The sequence below is a fragment of the Rattus rattus genome, chromosome 3 (genome assembly GCF_011064425.1).
Source record: "Rattus rattus isolate New Zealand chromosome 3, Rrattus_CSIRO_v1, whole genome shotgun sequence".
NCBI classification, from domain to species: domain Eukaryota; kingdom Metazoa; phylum Chordata; class Mammalia; order Rodentia; family Muridae; genus Rattus; species Rattus rattus.
In genome coordinates this window covers 153,107,456-153,126,108 of record NC_046156.1, presented here as the reverse complement: position 1 = coordinate 153,126,108, position 18,653 = coordinate 153,107,456, and the positions used below count along the sequence as shown (strand labels likewise).

Sequence of the window (18,653 nt, the reverse complement as noted above, 5' to 3'; positions counted from 1 at the left end):
CCTTGGAGACCAAAGGCGTCACTTTGGTTACAAGCAGTTGTGAGTCACCTGACATGGGTGCCGAGAATCAAACCGAGTTCTGAAGAGCTCTTAACCACTGAACTATCTCGCCAGCCCTTTTATTTTCATATTTGTTTTTGAGATAGGATCTCACCTCTGCTGGCCTACATCTCAACCTGAAGCAGCCCTCTTGTCTCAGCTTTTAAGGTGATGAGAAACTGTAGATATAAGCTTCCAGGAGTGGGTTTCTTAGACTAGGTCTCATGTAGCTCAGGCTGGCCTTGAACTCTTGATTCCCCTGTCTCTATTTATCAGACTGGCATTATTGGTGTGTATCATCTTAGTCATTGTCTTCCCTCCCTCCCTCCCTCCCTCTCTCCCTCCCTCCCTCTCTTTCTTTCTTTTCTTTTTTTTTTTTTTAAAGGTTATATATGTTAGAAGTGCTAATATAGCTCAATGTTACCATGTCCAGATATTTGACACATACCAAAGCCAAACGCTCTAATTCTAGACTCTGCAGTGAAACTGTTATTCCATACAGATCAAATAATATGTCAGAAATTCAAAAGTTTGTGTACCAACTTCATAAATTATGTTACCATGGTGATAGAATCTCCAATGTGTTCTTTGTAAAAAAATACATCTGGGGTTGGGGATTTAGCTCAGTGGTAGAGCGCTTGCCTGGGAAGCCGGAAAAAAAACCAAAAAAAAAAAAAAAAAAAAAAAAAAAAAAAATCTGTCTTCCCACTAGGGGCTTTATGCAAATTGAATGAAATAGAATTTGTGTGTGTGTGTGTGTGTGTGTGTGTGGATGGGTGGGTGGGTGGATGGATGGGTGGGTGGGTGGGTGGATGGTGTTGTTTAGGGAGTGGTGCCAGGGTGTACCTGGATGTCAGAGGACAACATGAGAGACTGGTTCTCTCCTTTTCCCATGTGGGTTCTAGAGCTTGGCAGTCAGGCCTGGCCTCAAGCCCCTCTTTTTCTTTTTATAAATATTTTCCTAAATTTCATTTAATATATTCTGTGGATTTTATTTGTTTGTTTATTTTACATCCCAGTTGTCCCCCCCCCATCCTGGTCTCCCCCTCACAGTCCCTCCCCTATCCCCTATCTCCCATCCCCCTTTCCTATGAGAGGGTAGGGACCCCTGTATCCCCCTCCACCGGTTCATCAAACCTTTGCAGGTTCAGGTGCATATTCTTTTTAAACTGTATGTGATAAACTGTTTGCCTGCATGGTTATTTGTACACCATGTGCCTGCAGAGACCAGAAGAGGGCATCAGATCCCCTGGATCTGGTGTTGCAGACAGAAGTGGTGCGCCATGGTGTGAGCCATGGTGTGGGTGTTTTGAATTGAAGAGAATTCAGTGCCCTTCACCGCTGAGCCACTTCTCTAGCACCCTCCCTTCCTCCCTTCCTCCCTCCCTCCCCCCTCCCCCCCTTTGAGATATAGTCTTACTGTGTAACCCTGGCTAACCTGAAACCTGCCATGTAGACCAGGTTGGCTGTGATGTAACAGGTCTGCCTGCCTTTTTCTGGGATTAAAGGTGCATGGTCAGCACGCCCAGGGTTCTTTTTTTATTTTATTTTTTAAAGATATATTTATTTATTTTATGTATATGAGTGTTCTATCTGTATGTACACCTACATGCCAGAAGATGGCGTCACATTCTAGGGTAGATGGTTGTGAGCAATCGTGCAGTTGCTGGGAATTGAACTCAAAATCTCCAGAAGAGCAGTCAGTCGTCTCTGCAGCCCAGCAGAGGTTCTTTATGTAGCTCGTGTTATTCTCTATGTACCCTGCGGGCCTGGAATGGAGAATCTGCCTTCTGTCCCAAGCTGCTGTAGATTTGCCACTGGATTGAGCAGCGATGCCTCTTCTGTGTCAGTTTTCTAATCTGTACAGTGGGAAAATTAACAGTGTCTGTGTTTCATGAGTGTCAGTTTCTTCCTCTCCTTCCTTCCTTCCTTCCTCCCCGCCTTCCCCTCCCCCCTCCTTCCTTCCTTCCTTCCTTCCTTCCTTCCTCCCTCCCTTCCTTCCTCCCTTCCTTCCTCCTCCCTCCCTCCCTCCCTCCCTCCCTCCCCTCCCTCCTCCTTCCTTCCTTCCTTGCTTCCTCTTTGTTTTTTGTTTTTGTAATTTTGAGACAGGGTTTTTCTGTGCAACCCTGGCTGTCTCTGTAGACCAGGCAGGCCTCAAAATGAGAGATCTGCCTGCCTCTGCCTCTGCCTCTGCCTGGAGATCAGCTAGGATTAAAGGTGGTGCCACCTCTGCCTGGCCTGTGTTAGCTATTTTGTTTTGTTTTTTTGAGACAAGGTCTCACTCTTTAATTCTGACTGGCTGTTCTGGAAATCACTGTGTAGACCAAGCTGGTCTCTGCCTCTTTAGTTCTGGGATTGAGGGTGCTCACTGCCAGCACCTAGCTGAGTGTTAGCTATTGTGACTAGTACCACAGCACCATTACCAACGTCATGACAAACCATTGCTGCCCATCGTGCTGTTTGGTTCTCAGAGTCACACAGCAGGCAGGTTGGTTTCTTTTCCCTGAGTTTCTAGAGGAGTCTTTTAGAAGAGTCTGCTGATGTTCTTCTTGGTTTATTTGCAGAAGAGCAAGATGGTGAAGAAAGCGATAAAAGGAAAAAACCTAAAAAGGGAACCAAGAGGAAGCGAGATGGAAGGGGTCAGGAGCAAGGGACAATGACGTACGACCCAAAAGTGGATGACATGCTGGACCGCACCTTAGAGGATGGTGCCAAGCAGCACAATCTGACAGCAGTAAATGTCCGCAACATCCTGCATGTGAGTCACTGTGGGCAGCTACTCAGTCTGCACAGAAACTTCCGTAGAGAACAAATACATAGGCCCTCGACTCCTGCTATGTGAGTAGCAGTTTGGTCGTTTTTGTGTGACAGAATGTTTTCCATCCTGAGACGGCTTTCTCTCTGCACGCAGCACACACGTGAAGTCAGAACACGTGTTGAAAAGATGAGCTACCTATACTTGCTTGCACCGAGTAGATCTATAATGGACCCTGTCAGGAGATCAGCCATGGTAGTTGGTAGTGCTTTGTGCATATGTAAAGAATGCCTTTGAGAGCTAGCAGAGTGTTTCCTTAGCACGCACAAGAATGGCCAGGGTTCTGTCCTCTAAGGATTTTTAAAAAAGGATGCCTTTGGTACACGATCCTCTTCCACCTCGTACCTGGGAGTGCACATTCCTGGTTCCGTTACAGGCAGTGAGTGGGGCCGTCTGCTCCCATGTTGTTTCAGGGACTGCATGTCCTGTTGCCCCCAGGTTGAAGCTGCTCGAGAACCTAGCTACCATTTATCCTGCAGGGAAGCCTGGCTGTAGTTACATACAGTTGGCTATAGCCCCGATGACAAACCCCTCTCTCTCCCCAGGAAGTAATCACGAATGAACACGTTGTGGCCATGATGAAGGCGGCCATCAGTGAGACAGAAGACATGCCGCTGTTTGTGAGTAGCTTCGTGTCAGTCTTTCCACACCGGGGAACCTTTCCAAGGCTGGGGGAGAGCACTAGCAGTTTGTAAACTTGACACACCTCGGCTTCGAGAGATGACATCATAATCTTTATTGACCACTTCGTTCCTGTGTGTCCCTTCTTAGGAGCCTAAGATGACCCGCTCTAAACTGAAGGAAGTTGTGGAGAAAGGAGTGGTATGTGTTCTGAGTTTCTCTTTACCTTGGGAAGTAGAATCTCGTTCTAGGTTACTCCTAGAGAAGAAACTCATGAACAGTTTGGTTTGGGTTTGCCTCTTGAAATAATTCTGTGTAGGCCGGGCTCTTAGCTCAGGGTAAGCTTGCCTAACATACATGGGATTACAAGTGTAAGCTCCCTGCCCAGTTTTTCCTGAGGTGCCCTGGCATGACTGGAGGGTACCCAGGCCTCATCCTTGGTCAGTGCTCCTTTCTTGCTAGTTGGGAAGCTTTGGTGGTGTGGTGGGCTGCTGGAGGCAGGTCACGTGGTATGACCAGGCTGACCGCCATCTTCCTGTCCATAGCCCAGGCTCTTGTGAGCTTGTGTCAGAGTGCTGGGATATAAATCTACAGGTATTTTAGAATACTGTGCTCAGTGACAGTCATCAGTGACAGCCGACTCCAGCTACTTACTAAGTAGTAGCTGTCTTGATTATCGGCAAATGAGAAGCAGCTTCACGTTATTACTTGCATTCTTTTTTTTTTTTTTTTTTTTTGTTCTTTTTTTTCAGAGCTGGGATCGAACCCAGGGCCTTTATGCAGCTTCCTAGGCAAGCGCCTACCACTGAGCTAAATCCCCAACCTGCATTCTTTTTTGATAGGTAATTCCGACATGGAATATTTCACCAATTAAGAAAGCCAGTGAAATTAAGGTAAACTTAGAAGCAGTCATTGTTACTCTTTTTCCAAAATACTCACTCAGTTTTGAAACCTAACTTCTGGATTCGCTACTTTGTAGGCCTGTCTTTGTAGACCTGGCTTTTTTATTTGCAGGTTTGGGTTTTTCCATTCTGTCACACCCAGCCTTATGCCCTGTGGAATTACACAAACGCTGCCCGTGTTGTTTGATGTGGTTGTACATTAGACTCCTAGAATTCTTTTCTTCCCTAATATCTTCACTTTATTTTCTGAATGTGTGTGATCTGTGCTTCCCCTCCCTCTCTCTTCCTCCCTCTCTTCATCCCTCCTTCTCTTTATCCCTTCTTCCCCCTTTCTTCTTTCCATCTGTCCTGCTGCTGCTGCTTCTGCAGTTGCTAAGCCAGAGCCTATTCGTGGTGAGCCCCTGAGCTTTCTAATCTCCCACCCCATTCCGATTCCTTGTCTTTGTTATTTTATATTACATATTCATCTGTGTGTCCAGTGGAGGTTAGAGGACAGACAGTTGTGGGGATTGATTCTCTCCTTCTGCTACACTGGCCTTCCTGAGGGTTGAACTCAGGTCACTGGGCCTGTGCCTCTAGCTGCTGAGCCATCTTTCTGTACCCTCCACCCCCACCCCCACCCCCCACTTTTTTGTGTGTTCCTATTAAAGCAGCCCCCACAGTTTGTGGATATTCACCTCGAAGATGATGACTCCTCAGATGAAGAGTACCAGCCAGACGAGGAAGAGGAAGACGAGACAGCTGAAGAGGTCAGTGGGTGCTCACTGTTATCGGAGGGTGAAGCTTGGCTTCATAGGAAGAGCGGATTTGGGGAATTAGTGTTGCCACTCATTCTAGACAGATGGTTGAGGATGGTTCTCTTTCCTGGAGATTGCTCTGCTGTGAGGAGCTTTTCTGCTCTTCAGAGTCACTGGATAGTTAAGCCTGCATTGTGAAACGTAGCACATGTAACACAAAGGTGGACTAGAGTTTCAGTACCTGGGAAGTGCGTGTAGGAGGGTCGGGTTCAACGCTATCCTCAGCTAACAATTTGCTCTAGGCCCTGTCTTAGAAATCAACAGACAAGTTGTACCCCAACCCTGACGTCCTGATAGTCGCTACTGTTTTCTTTATAGTTATGTCAGCTAGTGTGAGCCTGTGTATCACCCTATATACACCTTAATGCACTTTAAGCTTTCCTGTTTATGAACTTCATTATTGTTGCCGTTATGATGAATTTATTTTATTTTTCATTTTATTTTTGAGAAAGGGTCTCATTATGTAGCTAGGCTAGCCTAGAGTTCCCCAGGTAGATAAGTTATCCTCAAAGTCATAGAGATCCTCCTGCCTCTGCCTCCTGAGTGTTGGGATTAAAGGTGTGTGCCACCATGGTTGACCTTTTTCAAGAAAGGTTTTTTCTTCTTTATTTCTGTTAAAGCCTTACCCTTTAACCGTTTATAATGAGATGAGGCCCAAGGTTTGACTCCTGCTGTTGTTCCGTCTCTAGGCTATTAAGTTATTGAAAATTCATTTTTTTCTATGACATACAATTATTGTGTGCACGACAGTCTGTCTATCACACATACTGTATATGTGCGTATGTATATATGCATACATTTATCTGTGTGGGGAGTTGTTTGGGTGTGCATGTGTGCCACAGTTTGTGCTCCATCTTGGGAAAGACAGATTCTTCCCTTCTACCATGTGGGTCTCGGGATCGGACTCAGGTCGGCAGGCTTGGTCACACACCTAGTTGTCTGCTGTGCCGTCCTACCAACCCAAATCCCACATGACTGGTACTTTGTGCTTTATTCTGTGTGACATTCCGTGCTCTGGACGGAGGTTGGCACACACGTGAGCGTGGCCTGGGTCTGTTTTAGAGCTTGTTGGAAAGCGATGTTGAAAGCGCTGCTTCGTCTCCACGGGGAGTGAAGAGGTCCAGACTGCGGCTGTCCTCTGAAGCGGCCGAGGCAGATGAGGAGAGTGGCGTGTTGTCCGAGGTAAACCAGCGCCAGACAAGACAGGCTTCACACACCAGATAAGCAGCGGCTTCTTCTCAGAAGTAGCTGGTCTATCACTGGAATTTTGGGTTGTCACTTTTTCAAAGTTCCTCAAGTGAATGAACAGTTAAGCTGACTGAGAGCTAGCATGGTCAGAGAGGTTTTCTGAGTTTCCATGTTTCCATGCTATCTTTAAAGCCAAGTAGTGTTCTCTTTGCTTCATTGGAAGTCAGATGATACCTAGTTGGATCTGTGTGTTTAAGTTGCCATTCATCTGTCTCCATCTAGAAAAGAGGAAAATAGCCACATTAGCTGCATGTGAAAGACCTGCCTCTCCTCTCCCTGCCTCTCTTCCTAACACGGTGTCCCTTTTTAATTAGGTTGAGAAGGTCGCCACCCCTGCTCTTAGGCACATCAGTGCTGAGGTCGTGCCCATGGGGCCTCCACCTCCTCCAAAACCAAAGCAGACCAGAGACAGCACTTTCATGGAGAAGCTAAACGCAGTGGACGAGGAGCTGGCGGCTAGTCCTGTCTGCATGGATTCTTTCCAGGTAAGCATGGCCATTGAGCTCAGAGAAGACTTTCAGGTATTTACTTTCTGCTCAGAGAAGGCAGTGGGGCTGGCGGGAAGAGTAGTTTTTTTTTTTTTTTTTTTTTTAAATATATTTATTAATTTATTTTATGTGAGTACACCATCACTGTCTTCAGACACACCAGAAGAGGGCATCAGATTTCATTACAGGTGGTTGTGAGCCACCATGTGGTTGCTGGGATTTGAACTCAGGACCTTTGGAAGAGCAGTCAGTGCTCCTAACCACTGAGCCATCTCTCCAGCCCCGGGAAGAGTAGTTTCTTATGTAGGTGTCATGCTGCTGTTTGTCTTTGATTCTCTTGCTTTGTGCTGATTTTCTCAAGTAAAACTGCAGTGCTGTTGTTGTTGTTACTATTATTATTAATTATTTGAGTTTTTTGAGAGATCACCTGCCTCTGTCTCATAAGTGCTGGGGTTAAAGACACCCAGCCTGGCTTTTTTTTTTTTTTCTTTCTTTCTATTTTACAGACATGGTCATGCATAGTATATAATCTTTGAAGGAAGGCTTGGAACTTGATATGTAGACCTGTTGGCCTTAATCATAATGTGGTCCACCTTCCCTAGCTTCCTTAGATCCTGGGATAAAAGGTACACACCACCATGCCCAACTGAGGATGACAGTTCTTGAGAAAGGAATAAACTGTGGGACAGTATTTAAAATTGGCAAGATAATCTGGGAATAGTGGTAGATGCTATAATCCTAGCACTAAAAGCAAAATTTAAAAAAAAAGGCAATGTGACGACAGACCTAGACTATATGAAAATATCTACAAATACAGTTTTGATAAGAGACCTTTAGGTCTGAGTTCAAGGCTAGCCTGGTCTACAGAGTGAGTTCCAGGACAGCCAGAGTTACACAGAGCATCCCTGTCTCAAGCAAACAAACAAACAAAACATACAAACAAACAAAAACAAACCAAAACCCCTCAAACAAACAGGAACACTGTTGCTCTTCCAAAGGACTCAGCCACATGGTAGCTCACAACTGCCTCCAGCTCCAGTTGAGGGGTTCACACACCCTCTTTTGTCTTTTGTGGACAATGCATACAAATGATGCATCATGTTCAGGCTAAAATACCTGTATGCATAAAGTAAAAATAAAGACTCACAGTGCGGCCTAACTACTGGGAGACCCCCCCAAGTGAGACTTGAGAATGCAAACGCAAGAGGTTTATTTTCTTGTGGGTCAGGGTTGACCTTCAAACAGCCCCTCATGCGAGTGACTAAAAGGCAACCCCAAATGGGTATAAGAAGCAGTTTTTATACTTTTTGGGAGTACAGGTTGCATCATCATGGTTACAGTTTAAAATTATTGGCTAAGCAATATTGACCTTTAAATCTATTGGTTAGCAAGCATGAGCAGATTCTGACACGCATTCGACCTCTAACTGGGGCCAGAGGATCAGGTGACTATCAGTCAATATGTTCTTCAGTTTTTCAAGAATGTTCCTGCTCCTCCCGAGAACTATGGGTGGAGAATGGAACTAGGCTTAGCCTTGCCCCAAGATGAGTGGGTGTAAGGCTGGCAAAAGCCTCCCAGGATCCTTCAAAGGCTAACAGAAAGGTTCATCAAGTAAAAGTGTTTGGTAACAAACCTGACAATCTGATTTAGTTTCCCAGAACCCTCATCATGCTCGTCAGCATATACATGCACATGTGTGACAGATACACACCACACACACGCACACACACACAGGAGTAAATAGTTTTTAAAAAACCCTTGCTGGCATGGCTGCACATGCCTTTAATCCCAGCCCTGGAAAGGCAAAGGCAGGTAGGTGGTAGATCTTTGTGTACTTGAGTCCAGCCTAGGCTGTATAGTGAATCCTAGGCTAGCTAAGGCTACGTGGTAAAACCATGCATCAACAACTAAAGCACAAACAACTCCTAAAACCCCAATGCTGTTGCAGCAATGCTTGCCATCCACCTAGGAAGGTAGGTGCTTGGAGATGGTGCAGACCAGCCTGGGCTCGTGAGACTGTGACGCATAACAAGAAGGTGGTGAGCGAGTGCTGCCCATACATACAGTCTGCCCTCTTTGAGGAATGTACTAGGGAGAGCCAACAAGTAAATACTAACAGAAAAGTAGTGGCCTTCTTTGAGGCAAGATAGAGACTGGTGGATCTTTTTGGGTTCAAGGCCGGCGGCCTGTTCTAGATAGATAGACCAGAATCATGTTAGAGTCATTTAGAGATACGGGGATGATTTGTAATACACAAGTCAATAAGTTTAATGTATGTTCTAAATGAACTTAAAGATAAAAAGCACATGCTCATGTCAATTGATGTGAAAAAGGTCTTTGAAAGAATCTTAACTCTTGATGAGAACGGCAATGAGGGAAGCACATGTCAGCATCTTAGCCTGCTTGTGCAGACCTGTGTCCAATATTGTGGTAAATACAGAAAACTCAGGTCAGGAACAGCACAAGGTGTCGACATTTCCACCCTTGCTCCATATAGTGCTTGAAGTTTTAGCTAGAGCAGTAATGGAGGATCAAGAAATTAAAGAGGTACAAAAGAAAAATTTACATTTGATATTCTGTACTTAAGAGACCTAAAAGACTTCATCTGAAAACTCTTAGACCTAATAAGCATATTCAGCGAAGTGGCAGTATGTAAGTATGTATGTATGTATGTATGTATGTATGTATGTATGTATGTATCTATCCATCCATTGCTTATTGATTGATTGATTGATTGATTGATTGAGATAGTATCATTCTCTGGCCAGGAACTCACCAAGACCATGCCAGCCTCCATACCCACCTTTTATTTCTTTGTTCTGAGAGGCCATTGGTTCTTCTGGAACTGGAGTCAGGTAGTTGTGAGCTCTTGTGGCTATGAACCAAGCCAGGGCCTTTCAGCCACAGAACTATCTCTTTCCCTCCCATCCTTTCTGTACTGGAGATGAAACTCTGGTACTCATGCTTGTGTAGCAAGTGTATTACTGAACCATCTCCCCAGACCAGCATACAAGATTAACATACAAAGAGCAAAACCCTCTGTTTGTACCAGTGATTAGCATGTTGAGGAAGAGATCACAAAGAATTCTATTCGTAATTCCCTGGGTGATGTGGGCTTGGATAAACCTCACCAGTTCTCACAGTGACAACTTTAAGACATTGGAGAAACAAACTAAGGGAAGCACCAGATTAATGTTGGGAGAGGAACACCTTACCAGTGCCTTGTGCACATTTCATACAATCCAGTCCAAAGTCCAGTGCCGGTAGTTAGCTTTCTGCACAGCCATGAGAACCTGACATCGGAGCCCAGCACCCTCTTCCCCATGAGCAGTCTAGCTTGGTTTAGTTTGTGTCTATAGCCCCAGCACCACAAGGATGGGAGCAGAAAGAGCACTGAGATATTCAGGCTATCAGCCTAGGTAGGAAATAAAGTGTCTGAGACTCTCAGTAGGCAATAACTCAGTAAGACCAACCTGGCCTCGAAATAACAGCAACACGAAAGAAACCAAAAAACAAGAGAACAAATGCTTATAGCAACAGATTTTTTTTTTTTTTCTAAGTGACAGCATAACTCTGTGTAGCCTTGGCTGTGTTGGTATTCATTCTGTGGACTAGACTGGCCTCGAACCCACCGAGATGATCTGCCTGCTGCATGCACTACCATTACCTGGCAAGCAACAGAATTCTTAAGATTTTTGGTTGTGAGCCCAGCCTTTAACAGCTGAGCCGTCCCTCCCTCCAGCCCTCAACAGAGCTCTCAATAGTCCTGGTAGAGATATACGTCTTGTCTAGGATCTGGTAAATGAGTAGACAAAATGGCGTCATAATATGCAGTACTACTGGGCACTGGACAGATGGGATGACCTTTGAACTCAATATGTAAAATGCAGTCACTTTGAGGATATTTAAGGTGTTGCAGAATTGATTATGTTACATAACTTTGTGAGTATATGAAAGTCCACTCAATTATACCCTTTAAAAGTGTGAATTTTATGTAATATAAATTATATATCTCAAAGCGCTTACAAATGTTCTTGAAAATATATATTTTAAAACTGATGACTGGGTTGGAGAGATGGCTCAGGAGTTAAAAAGTACTGGCTGTTCTTGTAGAGGACTGGGCTTGGTTCTCAACACCCACATTGTTGCTTACAAACATCTGTAACTTCAGGTCTAGGATGTTCAGCTGCTTGTTCTCTGGGTATTGAACACAGGTCGTACACATGCATACACCCAGTCAACACACATACACACATACACACTCATGAGATACAAAATAAATTTGATCAGGAAGGTGGTTTTCCCAGGGCGAGACTCACCCATTGCACTCTAGATGTGCTGACCCCGTGATTTCTCCAAACTCGGGAAACTCGACTGTATAATTTGTGGTAATGAAGGACTGCTTTTATGATTTTCCCTTAAATATTTAATAAAAAAGAAAAAAATTCAGACAATGAAAACCTACAGGAAATAAAAGGAGACCCAGAAGAAGTACATCCACACTGTTGTGCCTTTTTTACCTCCCGCAGGCTGGGATCAAAGGCATGAACTGTCACTCCTAGCCAGGGAGACGGACACCTAAACTGTTTGGAAGATGATGTACCAGTAGGGTGCATTGCAGGGCTGCGGTTTGGAGAATCTGGAAGCCTTATTTTCACATCCTGGATGCTTTTTCTTTCTCCTTTGCCCAGCCCATGGAGGACAGTCTGATTGCGTTCCGAACACGCTCTAAGATGCCTCTGAAAGATGTCCCTCTGGGCCAGCTGGAGGCTGAGCTTCAGGCTCCAGACATCACTCCGGACATGTATGACCCAAACACAGCTGATGATGAGGACTGGAAGCTGTGGCTGGGGGGCCTCCTAAATGACGACGTGGAGAACGAGGGTGAGTGATTTTGTAGTTCTCATCTACTCTGCTCTACTCCGTGTGTGTGCTACTGAGAAATGGCATCAGAGCCTACACATTTTAAGGGCTCCTGCTTTACCTGCCAGCCACAAGCTTCCTTCTGGTGGATGCCCTGGAGCTAGAGTTGTGGATTGACATGTGCTGTGGCCTCACTGTGGGTGCTCGGAACCAAGCCTGCTTCCTCTGATAGAGGATGAGGTCTCTTAGACACAAATGAAGAGGCAAGTGGGACTCATCCCCATCCTCCCCGACCTAGTGACACACTTCCTCCAAGGAGGTTTATAGTTTAATCTTTCCTCCAAAATAGTTGTCTTAAAACAACAAAAATCAAAACATTCAAACAAATCAGGCTATAAGGGCCTTTCATTCTGGCCCTAAATGACTCAGCTGAGCCCACCTGCTGAGGGCTCTGGACACTCATATACATAATTATATGTTTCTGTTGAAAGATTCTGGATAATTTTTTCTACAGGTAAATGTTGAGAGGTGAGGTCTGTGCATGGTCTGTTGACCAGGCTGACCTGGTCCCATGCCTGACCATAATTACTCTTTGAAATTTTAAAATTTATTTTTGAATCAGGCTATCATGTAGCCTGGTCTCCACCATAGTTTTTTAAGCACTGTTGAGTCCATCTGGGCTTCCCAGTAAGATCCACTCTCTATCTCAAAAACCAACTCAGGGAGAGATTAGTTCTTGTGTTTTTGACCTAAACAAACACACACACACACACACACACACACACACCACACACATTCTGAGAGAGAGAGAATTTGAGGTCAGAGAGAGAGAGAGGAGAGAGAGAGAGAGAGAAAACAAAGAAACAAACAAACATAGTTTTCTACAGAGAGAGATATATATTTTTTATGAGTTTGAGTTGGAGAGTCAGAATTTAGATAATTTTTCAGAGAGAAAATCAGATATTTTCCCTTTTTTTTAATAGATGTGTTCTTTTTTTTTTTTAAGATTTATTTATTCATTTATTATATATAAGTACACGTGGTGTTCAGATACAGAGAGACACAGATCTCTTTAGATGGTTGAGCCCTGTCTAGGGGCGAAAACTCGGGATCTCAGTAAGCGTAGTCAAGGTGCAACCACTGAGCCATTGGGCCTGGAGTCTTTTTTGAGACAAGGTTTCAAACATGTCCAAACCCTGGAGAACCCCTCCTGGCCTCTGTCTCTGACTCCCTTGGCAGGGTAAGGCATTGCCTGCCATTTCCGAATCGCTTTTCTTCTTCCTCTTCCTTCTCCTCCTCCTCCTCCTTCTTTTTTTTTTTTTTTTGTTCTTTTTTTCGGAGCTGGGGACTGAACCCAGGGCCTTGCGCTTCCTAGGTAAACGCTCTACCACTGCGCTAAATCCTCATCCCCCTCCTCCTTCTTTTTAATGGATACAACAGGAATATATTGTCTTTGATGATTTTTTTTCTCTTCTAGTATTTAACCACATTCTCAGTAATAGCTTTTACCTGTTGAAATGTCCACATATGATACTATATTTTTTGTCCCTGTAAATATTGGTTTTTTGCATGTAAATGGAGCCTCACAAATATCCATAATTATTCTCTTGTGTATTTTGTGTATCCCCAGCCAATAAACCACCCATTTGCTAAGAAAATGCCCCCGTGCCCCAGATGTCCCCAGGGTTTAATGGCCCTCATTACCTGAGAGCCTTATCATTTTAGAGAAGGCCCTTTTCCTCAGGCACTAGAAGCCAACTGGACATCCTGGGTTTTAACCCATATTGGGGAGGGGACCTCTGCCTCAGGCTGGGGCTCTAAAGGCAGGTCATTCTTTCATTCCAGCCCAGTGTCTGAAAAGTCAGGTTGGAAATAATGGTCTAAACATTCCCCATCATCAGAAACAAAGCAGATGATGCTTTGGGATGATCCAGAATGGGTATAATCTTCCTGGAAGATCTTGATGAACCAGACATAGAGGACTTTTTTTTTTTTTTTTAAACCATTTGTTTAGTTATTTATAATACAAGTACATATGTGCCATGCCGTGTTTCAGATACACACAATAAATAGAAGAAGGGCATTGGATCTCTTTACAGATGGTTGGAGCCACCATGTGTTGCCTGGCTGAACTCATGACCTATCTGGAAGAGAGAATCAGTCCTGCAAGTTGTTCTCCCCCACATGCAAACTGTCTTAATTCCTGTTTTATTGCTGTGAGCCATCTCATTTAACAGCCCTTTTTTTTTTTTTTTGACCATCGTGTCAGAGTTGGGGACCGGCACTGGAGCAGGGCCTTGTCTGAAAGCTGCGGGAGGAAGGGAAGAATGGACCACTTGACTAAATCCCCAACCCCCACAGTGACACACTTCCTCCAAGGAGGTCACAGTTTCTAATCTTTCTCCAAAATAGTTGCACAACTAGGAACCAAACATTCAAATGTATGAGGCTATAAGGGCCTTTCTCATTTAAACTACCATACACACCAAGGGCTCTGGACACACTGTCTATTATATGCCTTTTCAAAGATTTGTAATTTTTTAGTAGGTAAATGTTGAGATGTTTTAGAAGTTGTGACTAATTCAAATTTAGGACAATTCAGTCTCCTTTGTTCATATCTGTAAGTTGTATAAATTTAGATGTATATAGAAATCTCAAAAAACCAAAGTTAGAGACAGAGAGAGACAGAGAGACAGAGTTTTGTACACAGAAGACCCCCTACTGGGGCGAAAAGAACTCAGGACCATTGGGCCTGGAAGGTCCAAACAATCAGAACTCTTAACTGGCTGAGGATCAGTCCCTCCCTCCAGCCCAGGAAAGGACTTTGAGATGAGTTTGGCCATCTTAGAGATTTAACTGTAAGTCAAGGTAAAGTTTTGTAAATGGAATTCCCAGGACATCCCCAGCCAATAAACCACCCACTCTGAAAACCCCTGCCCACTCCCCAAGGTTTAATGGCCCTCATTACCTGAGAGCCTTAAATCGTCTTAGAGAAGGCCTTTTCTCTCAGGCACTGAAGCCAACTGGACATCCTGTGAACCCACCCAGCCCCCACCCAGGCTGGTTAAACTTCATTCCTTTCATTCCAGCCCAGTGTCTGAAAAGTCAGGTTGGAAATAATGGTCTGAAACATTCCCCCTAGACGAAGCAGATGATGACGATGATCCAGAATATAACTTCCTGGAAGATCTTGATGAACCAGACACAGAGGACTTTCGAACTGACCGCGCAGTGAGAATCACTAGTACGTTTGTCTGTCTATTACTACCTTTTCAATTTGTCTTTGTTTAGTATGTAGATGTTTTAGAAGTTTATGACTAATTCAAATTAGGAAAATTCAGTCTCCTTTGTTCATATCTGTAGTTGTATAAATTTAGGTGTATATGCAGAAATCTGTTACTTGCTTGTACACCTTAAGACCCTACTGGGAATTGAACTCAGGACCTCCGGAAGAGCAATCAGAACTCTTAACTGCTGAGCCATCTCTCCAGCCCAGGAAAGGACTTAAGATGAGTTCTTTTAGCTACTGAAGCAGGGTAAAGAGTTTTGTAGTGAATGGGGACAGGACAGAGAAGGCCCATTGCAAGCAGAAGAGCTTGCCGCCAGGAGGGTCAGGCAGGGGTAGGCTTGCTTTATCAGATAGTTCTCCATGTGTGTGTCTGTTCATGTTCTTGTTCGGTTTTGAGACAGAATCTCATTGTGTAGCCAGAGGTTGCTACTGACTCTCGCAGCCTGGTATGGTTCTGAATTATGAACAACTATTTTACATCAACCCCCTGAGAACTGGGATTACAGTTCTGTGTTCATTATAGAATAAGGGAACAATTCCTACGTCTTCCTGCTGGAATTTTAACTGGGTGGAAAGAGACTCCTGTCTTCTGTTCTTTCATGTGTCTCAAGCATCCTGATCAGGAGTTGAGATATGGCTGATGTTTCATAACTTTTGAGTGGCTGCATGGAGGATGGATATGAGCATTTGGTCAGATGCCTTGGAGAAACAGCGTTTGTTATCTCCTCGAAGTTCTTCCTTACTACAAACAGACCTCAGTGCTAACAGACTCCTTTGCTGCTTCTTTACAGAAAAAGAAGTGAATGGGCTGATGGAGGAGCTGTTTGAGACGGTGAGTAATGAGTTTTGACTCAGTGGATTAGTGGAATTCTGTAGAACGCTCTGTCCTTTATTATTCACAATTGTCTTTCCAGCAGAATGGTCTGTCTGTGTCAGGGCCACCTAGGAGTAGAGTGGCCAGAAAGTTCTAAGTGGTAGCCTCTTGATCATCTTCTACATGTTCTTCCTACAGGCTACCTTTGCAGACTATCATTAGGACACTGATCACAGATTTTGATCATAAAATTGTATCTTGATTTTAGGCAGTGTTTTAGTTGAAGCAGAAATTTGTATAGCCCAGGAAAGTTTACCCTCCAAAGAGAGATTGGACTGGGTGGTTCTAAAGGGGAGTAGCAGGTAAATCTGTCTCTTGGAAGATTTTTTGGTTGTGTGCGGACTGGAGAGATGGCTCAGAATCTGAGAGCACCTGCTGCTTTTCCAGAGGACCTAAGTTCAGATGTCGGGTTGTAGGTGCCACACAGAGAGAGAAGCCCACCAAGATGCTAAGCCTTCATTTTCCAAAGGAGCAGAGTGGTTCAGCCTTCTCAGAAAAGACTGTCACCCAGCTAACTCACTCCAGTTACTTTATTCAAACATTCTACAAGGTTAATTGGGGCTGGGCAAGGTTCCAAATACAAAGTTATCTTGCCCTTGCTGCCTGTGAGAGCAGACGGCCCACACAAACTTCAGTCCCTTTTGACCATGGCTAACCATAATCAAAATTAAGAACTCCAGGTTTGCCAGGAATACCTTAGGAGCGAGGTTGGTACGGCTGCCAATTCTCAGGTAACACTAAATGCAGATTCTCTAGAGAGACATTTCTTCAAGGTTCAAACAGTCGCAGAACAATTTCTCCTCTTCTACTGATTGACCCGCCCATAGTAAAGGCTTAGCTGAAACCCTGCACTCAAAGACACACACAAAGGCTTTACATACATACATACATGCCACTACGCCTTCCCCTCTTCTGTTTTAAGGTGAGGGATAACAATTCTGTCGAAGATTATGAAGTTATACACTAAATATGCTCTTTTGCCTATCTAGTTGTCTGACAGTTTTATGCAAATACATCAGAACACATTTCAAAGCCAGTAAAGTCATCATAAAGAATTGTAAAAATCACAAAAGGAAGAAACGTATCAAAACGATTCATGGGATTAAATGAGGCTACAGCATCTGTAAGACATTTTATAACATCCATTCCTATTATTTCAGGCATCTTCTTTGAAAATGTTTCTATACTTTCTTTCTGCAAATCATAACCATTTGAGAAGAGCTAAGATGACCTAACAAATGCATTTTAACCTTATCGCAATCATATTTGCCATCCTTGAATCTTTTTCTTTTTCTTTATTTACTATGTATACATCATACAGCTTTCTGCCTGCATATATGCCTACAGGCCAGAAGAGGGCACTAGACCTTATTACAGATGGTTGTGAGCCACCATGTGGTTGCTGGGAATTGAACTCAGGACCTCTGGAAGAGCAGTCAGTGCTCTTAACCCCTGAGCCATCTCCCCAGCCCCCATCCTTGAATCTTAAAGGCGTAATACAATAAGAAGTGACGACATTCCAATCACATTTCATTTGTTCTCTCAATAATTCTGATTGATCTCCAATGAGTATTCCAGCTTCTCTTGATTCGGCTACTGCATCAACTGTTTTCCTATCTGACTTTGTTGAATCCAAAATTTATGAGATTGCGTATTCCAGTCTTTCACAAACTTTGAACTTCTTTATGAAGAGCAACTCAAGCTGTGGTAGCAGTTTCAGTTACTGCCATGATTCCCAGTACCTCAGCACTTATCAGTCTCCCTTCTGTCGTTTTTTTTTTCTAATATTCTTTCAGCAAGGGTCTGTAGTAGCATTATCACAGGTGAGTCTTGACAACCTCACGGTATCCACTCTGAAAAGCAGCATGTAAAGACATACCAGCATTGGCACAGGTCTGAAGAGTACAGCGTCTACAGTGACGCTATATTATTAGAGTGCCACTGAACGTGTCTCACAGTACAGATAAGGTAATGGTACGTAAAGGTGTGACTTTGATCTGTTAATCTGTCTGACTTTGATCAGTGAAATCTGTCGTTATTAACGTTTAAGTCACTGTTCCCTGCTTCAAGTGGTGAGAAGCACTTGCTAATTACTGCAAATTATCCTGAATAGAAGTACCAAATTGTAGTAGAGGGCCTGACATTCCAACTCCATCCCTCTCAATAGAGTATTTAGTCGCAGAGGTAACTTCCTGTTTTACTTGAATTGGACAATCGCCATTTCAATTCTGAGTGAGAGTATAGTCCTGGAGGGGACCCCTAAGGGCGCTAGTCAGTGACTTCTCCATGGGTGATACTAACTGTCACCTAAGGGTTCCTACCTATGCTTCGCTGTCAGTATATCTAATCAACTCTTTATTAGAAATAGTGCTATTAATCTTTTGTCCCTCAAATCCAAATACCCTCAAATCCAAATATATGAAGAATAGAATAAGATTTCTATTTCTTGGGGCTAGAGAGATGGCTCTGTGGTTGAGAGCACTGACTGCTCTTCCAGAGGTCCTGAGTTCAAATCCCAGCAACCACATGGTGGCTCACAACCATCTGTCATGAGATCTGATTCCCTCTTCTGGTGAGTCTGAAGACTGATATAGTGTGCTAATATATAATAAATAAATCTTTAAAAAAAGAATTCTGTTTCTTAAGAGTTTCTATAAAAATTCTGCATAGTGCTATGATCAATTCTAGATAACCAAATTTGAGAAGTTATATTTAAA

General features: G+C 43.8%; 1 protein-coding gene and 1 non-coding gene across 2 annotated transcripts in view; both read left to right on the top strand.

The window, feature by feature from the left end:
* Positions 1-16,844, top strand: part of LOC116897059 (GON-4-like protein) — a 32,538-nt gene extending 15,694 nt beyond the window's left edge. Inside the window, exons 3-12 of the mRNA XM_032898682.1 lie at positions 2,604-2,797; positions 3,400-3,474; positions 3,626-3,676; positions 4,318-4,368; positions 5,031-5,126; positions 6,237-6,356; positions 6,737-6,907; positions 11,602-11,794; positions 14,916-15,017; positions 15,854-16,844. Of these exons, the coding sequence (XP_032754573.1) occupies positions 2,604-2,797; positions 3,400-3,474; positions 3,626-3,676; positions 4,318-4,368; positions 5,031-5,126; positions 6,237-6,356; positions 6,737-6,907; positions 11,602-11,794; positions 14,916-15,017; positions 15,854-15,912 (1,112 nt within the window). The 3' untranslated portion in view covers positions 15,913-16,844. The remainder of the gene's footprint in view (positions 1-2,603; positions 2,798-3,399; positions 3,475-3,625; positions 3,677-4,317; positions 4,369-5,030; positions 5,127-6,236; positions 6,357-6,736; positions 6,908-11,601; positions 11,795-14,915; positions 15,018-15,853) is intronic.
* On the top strand, positions 11,169-11,331 carry LOC116897540. The gene has a single exon (XR_004387554.1). It is a non-coding gene; the product is annotated as a U1 spliceosomal RNA (small nuclear RNA).
* Positions 16,845-18,653: the final 1,809 nt, after the last annotated feature.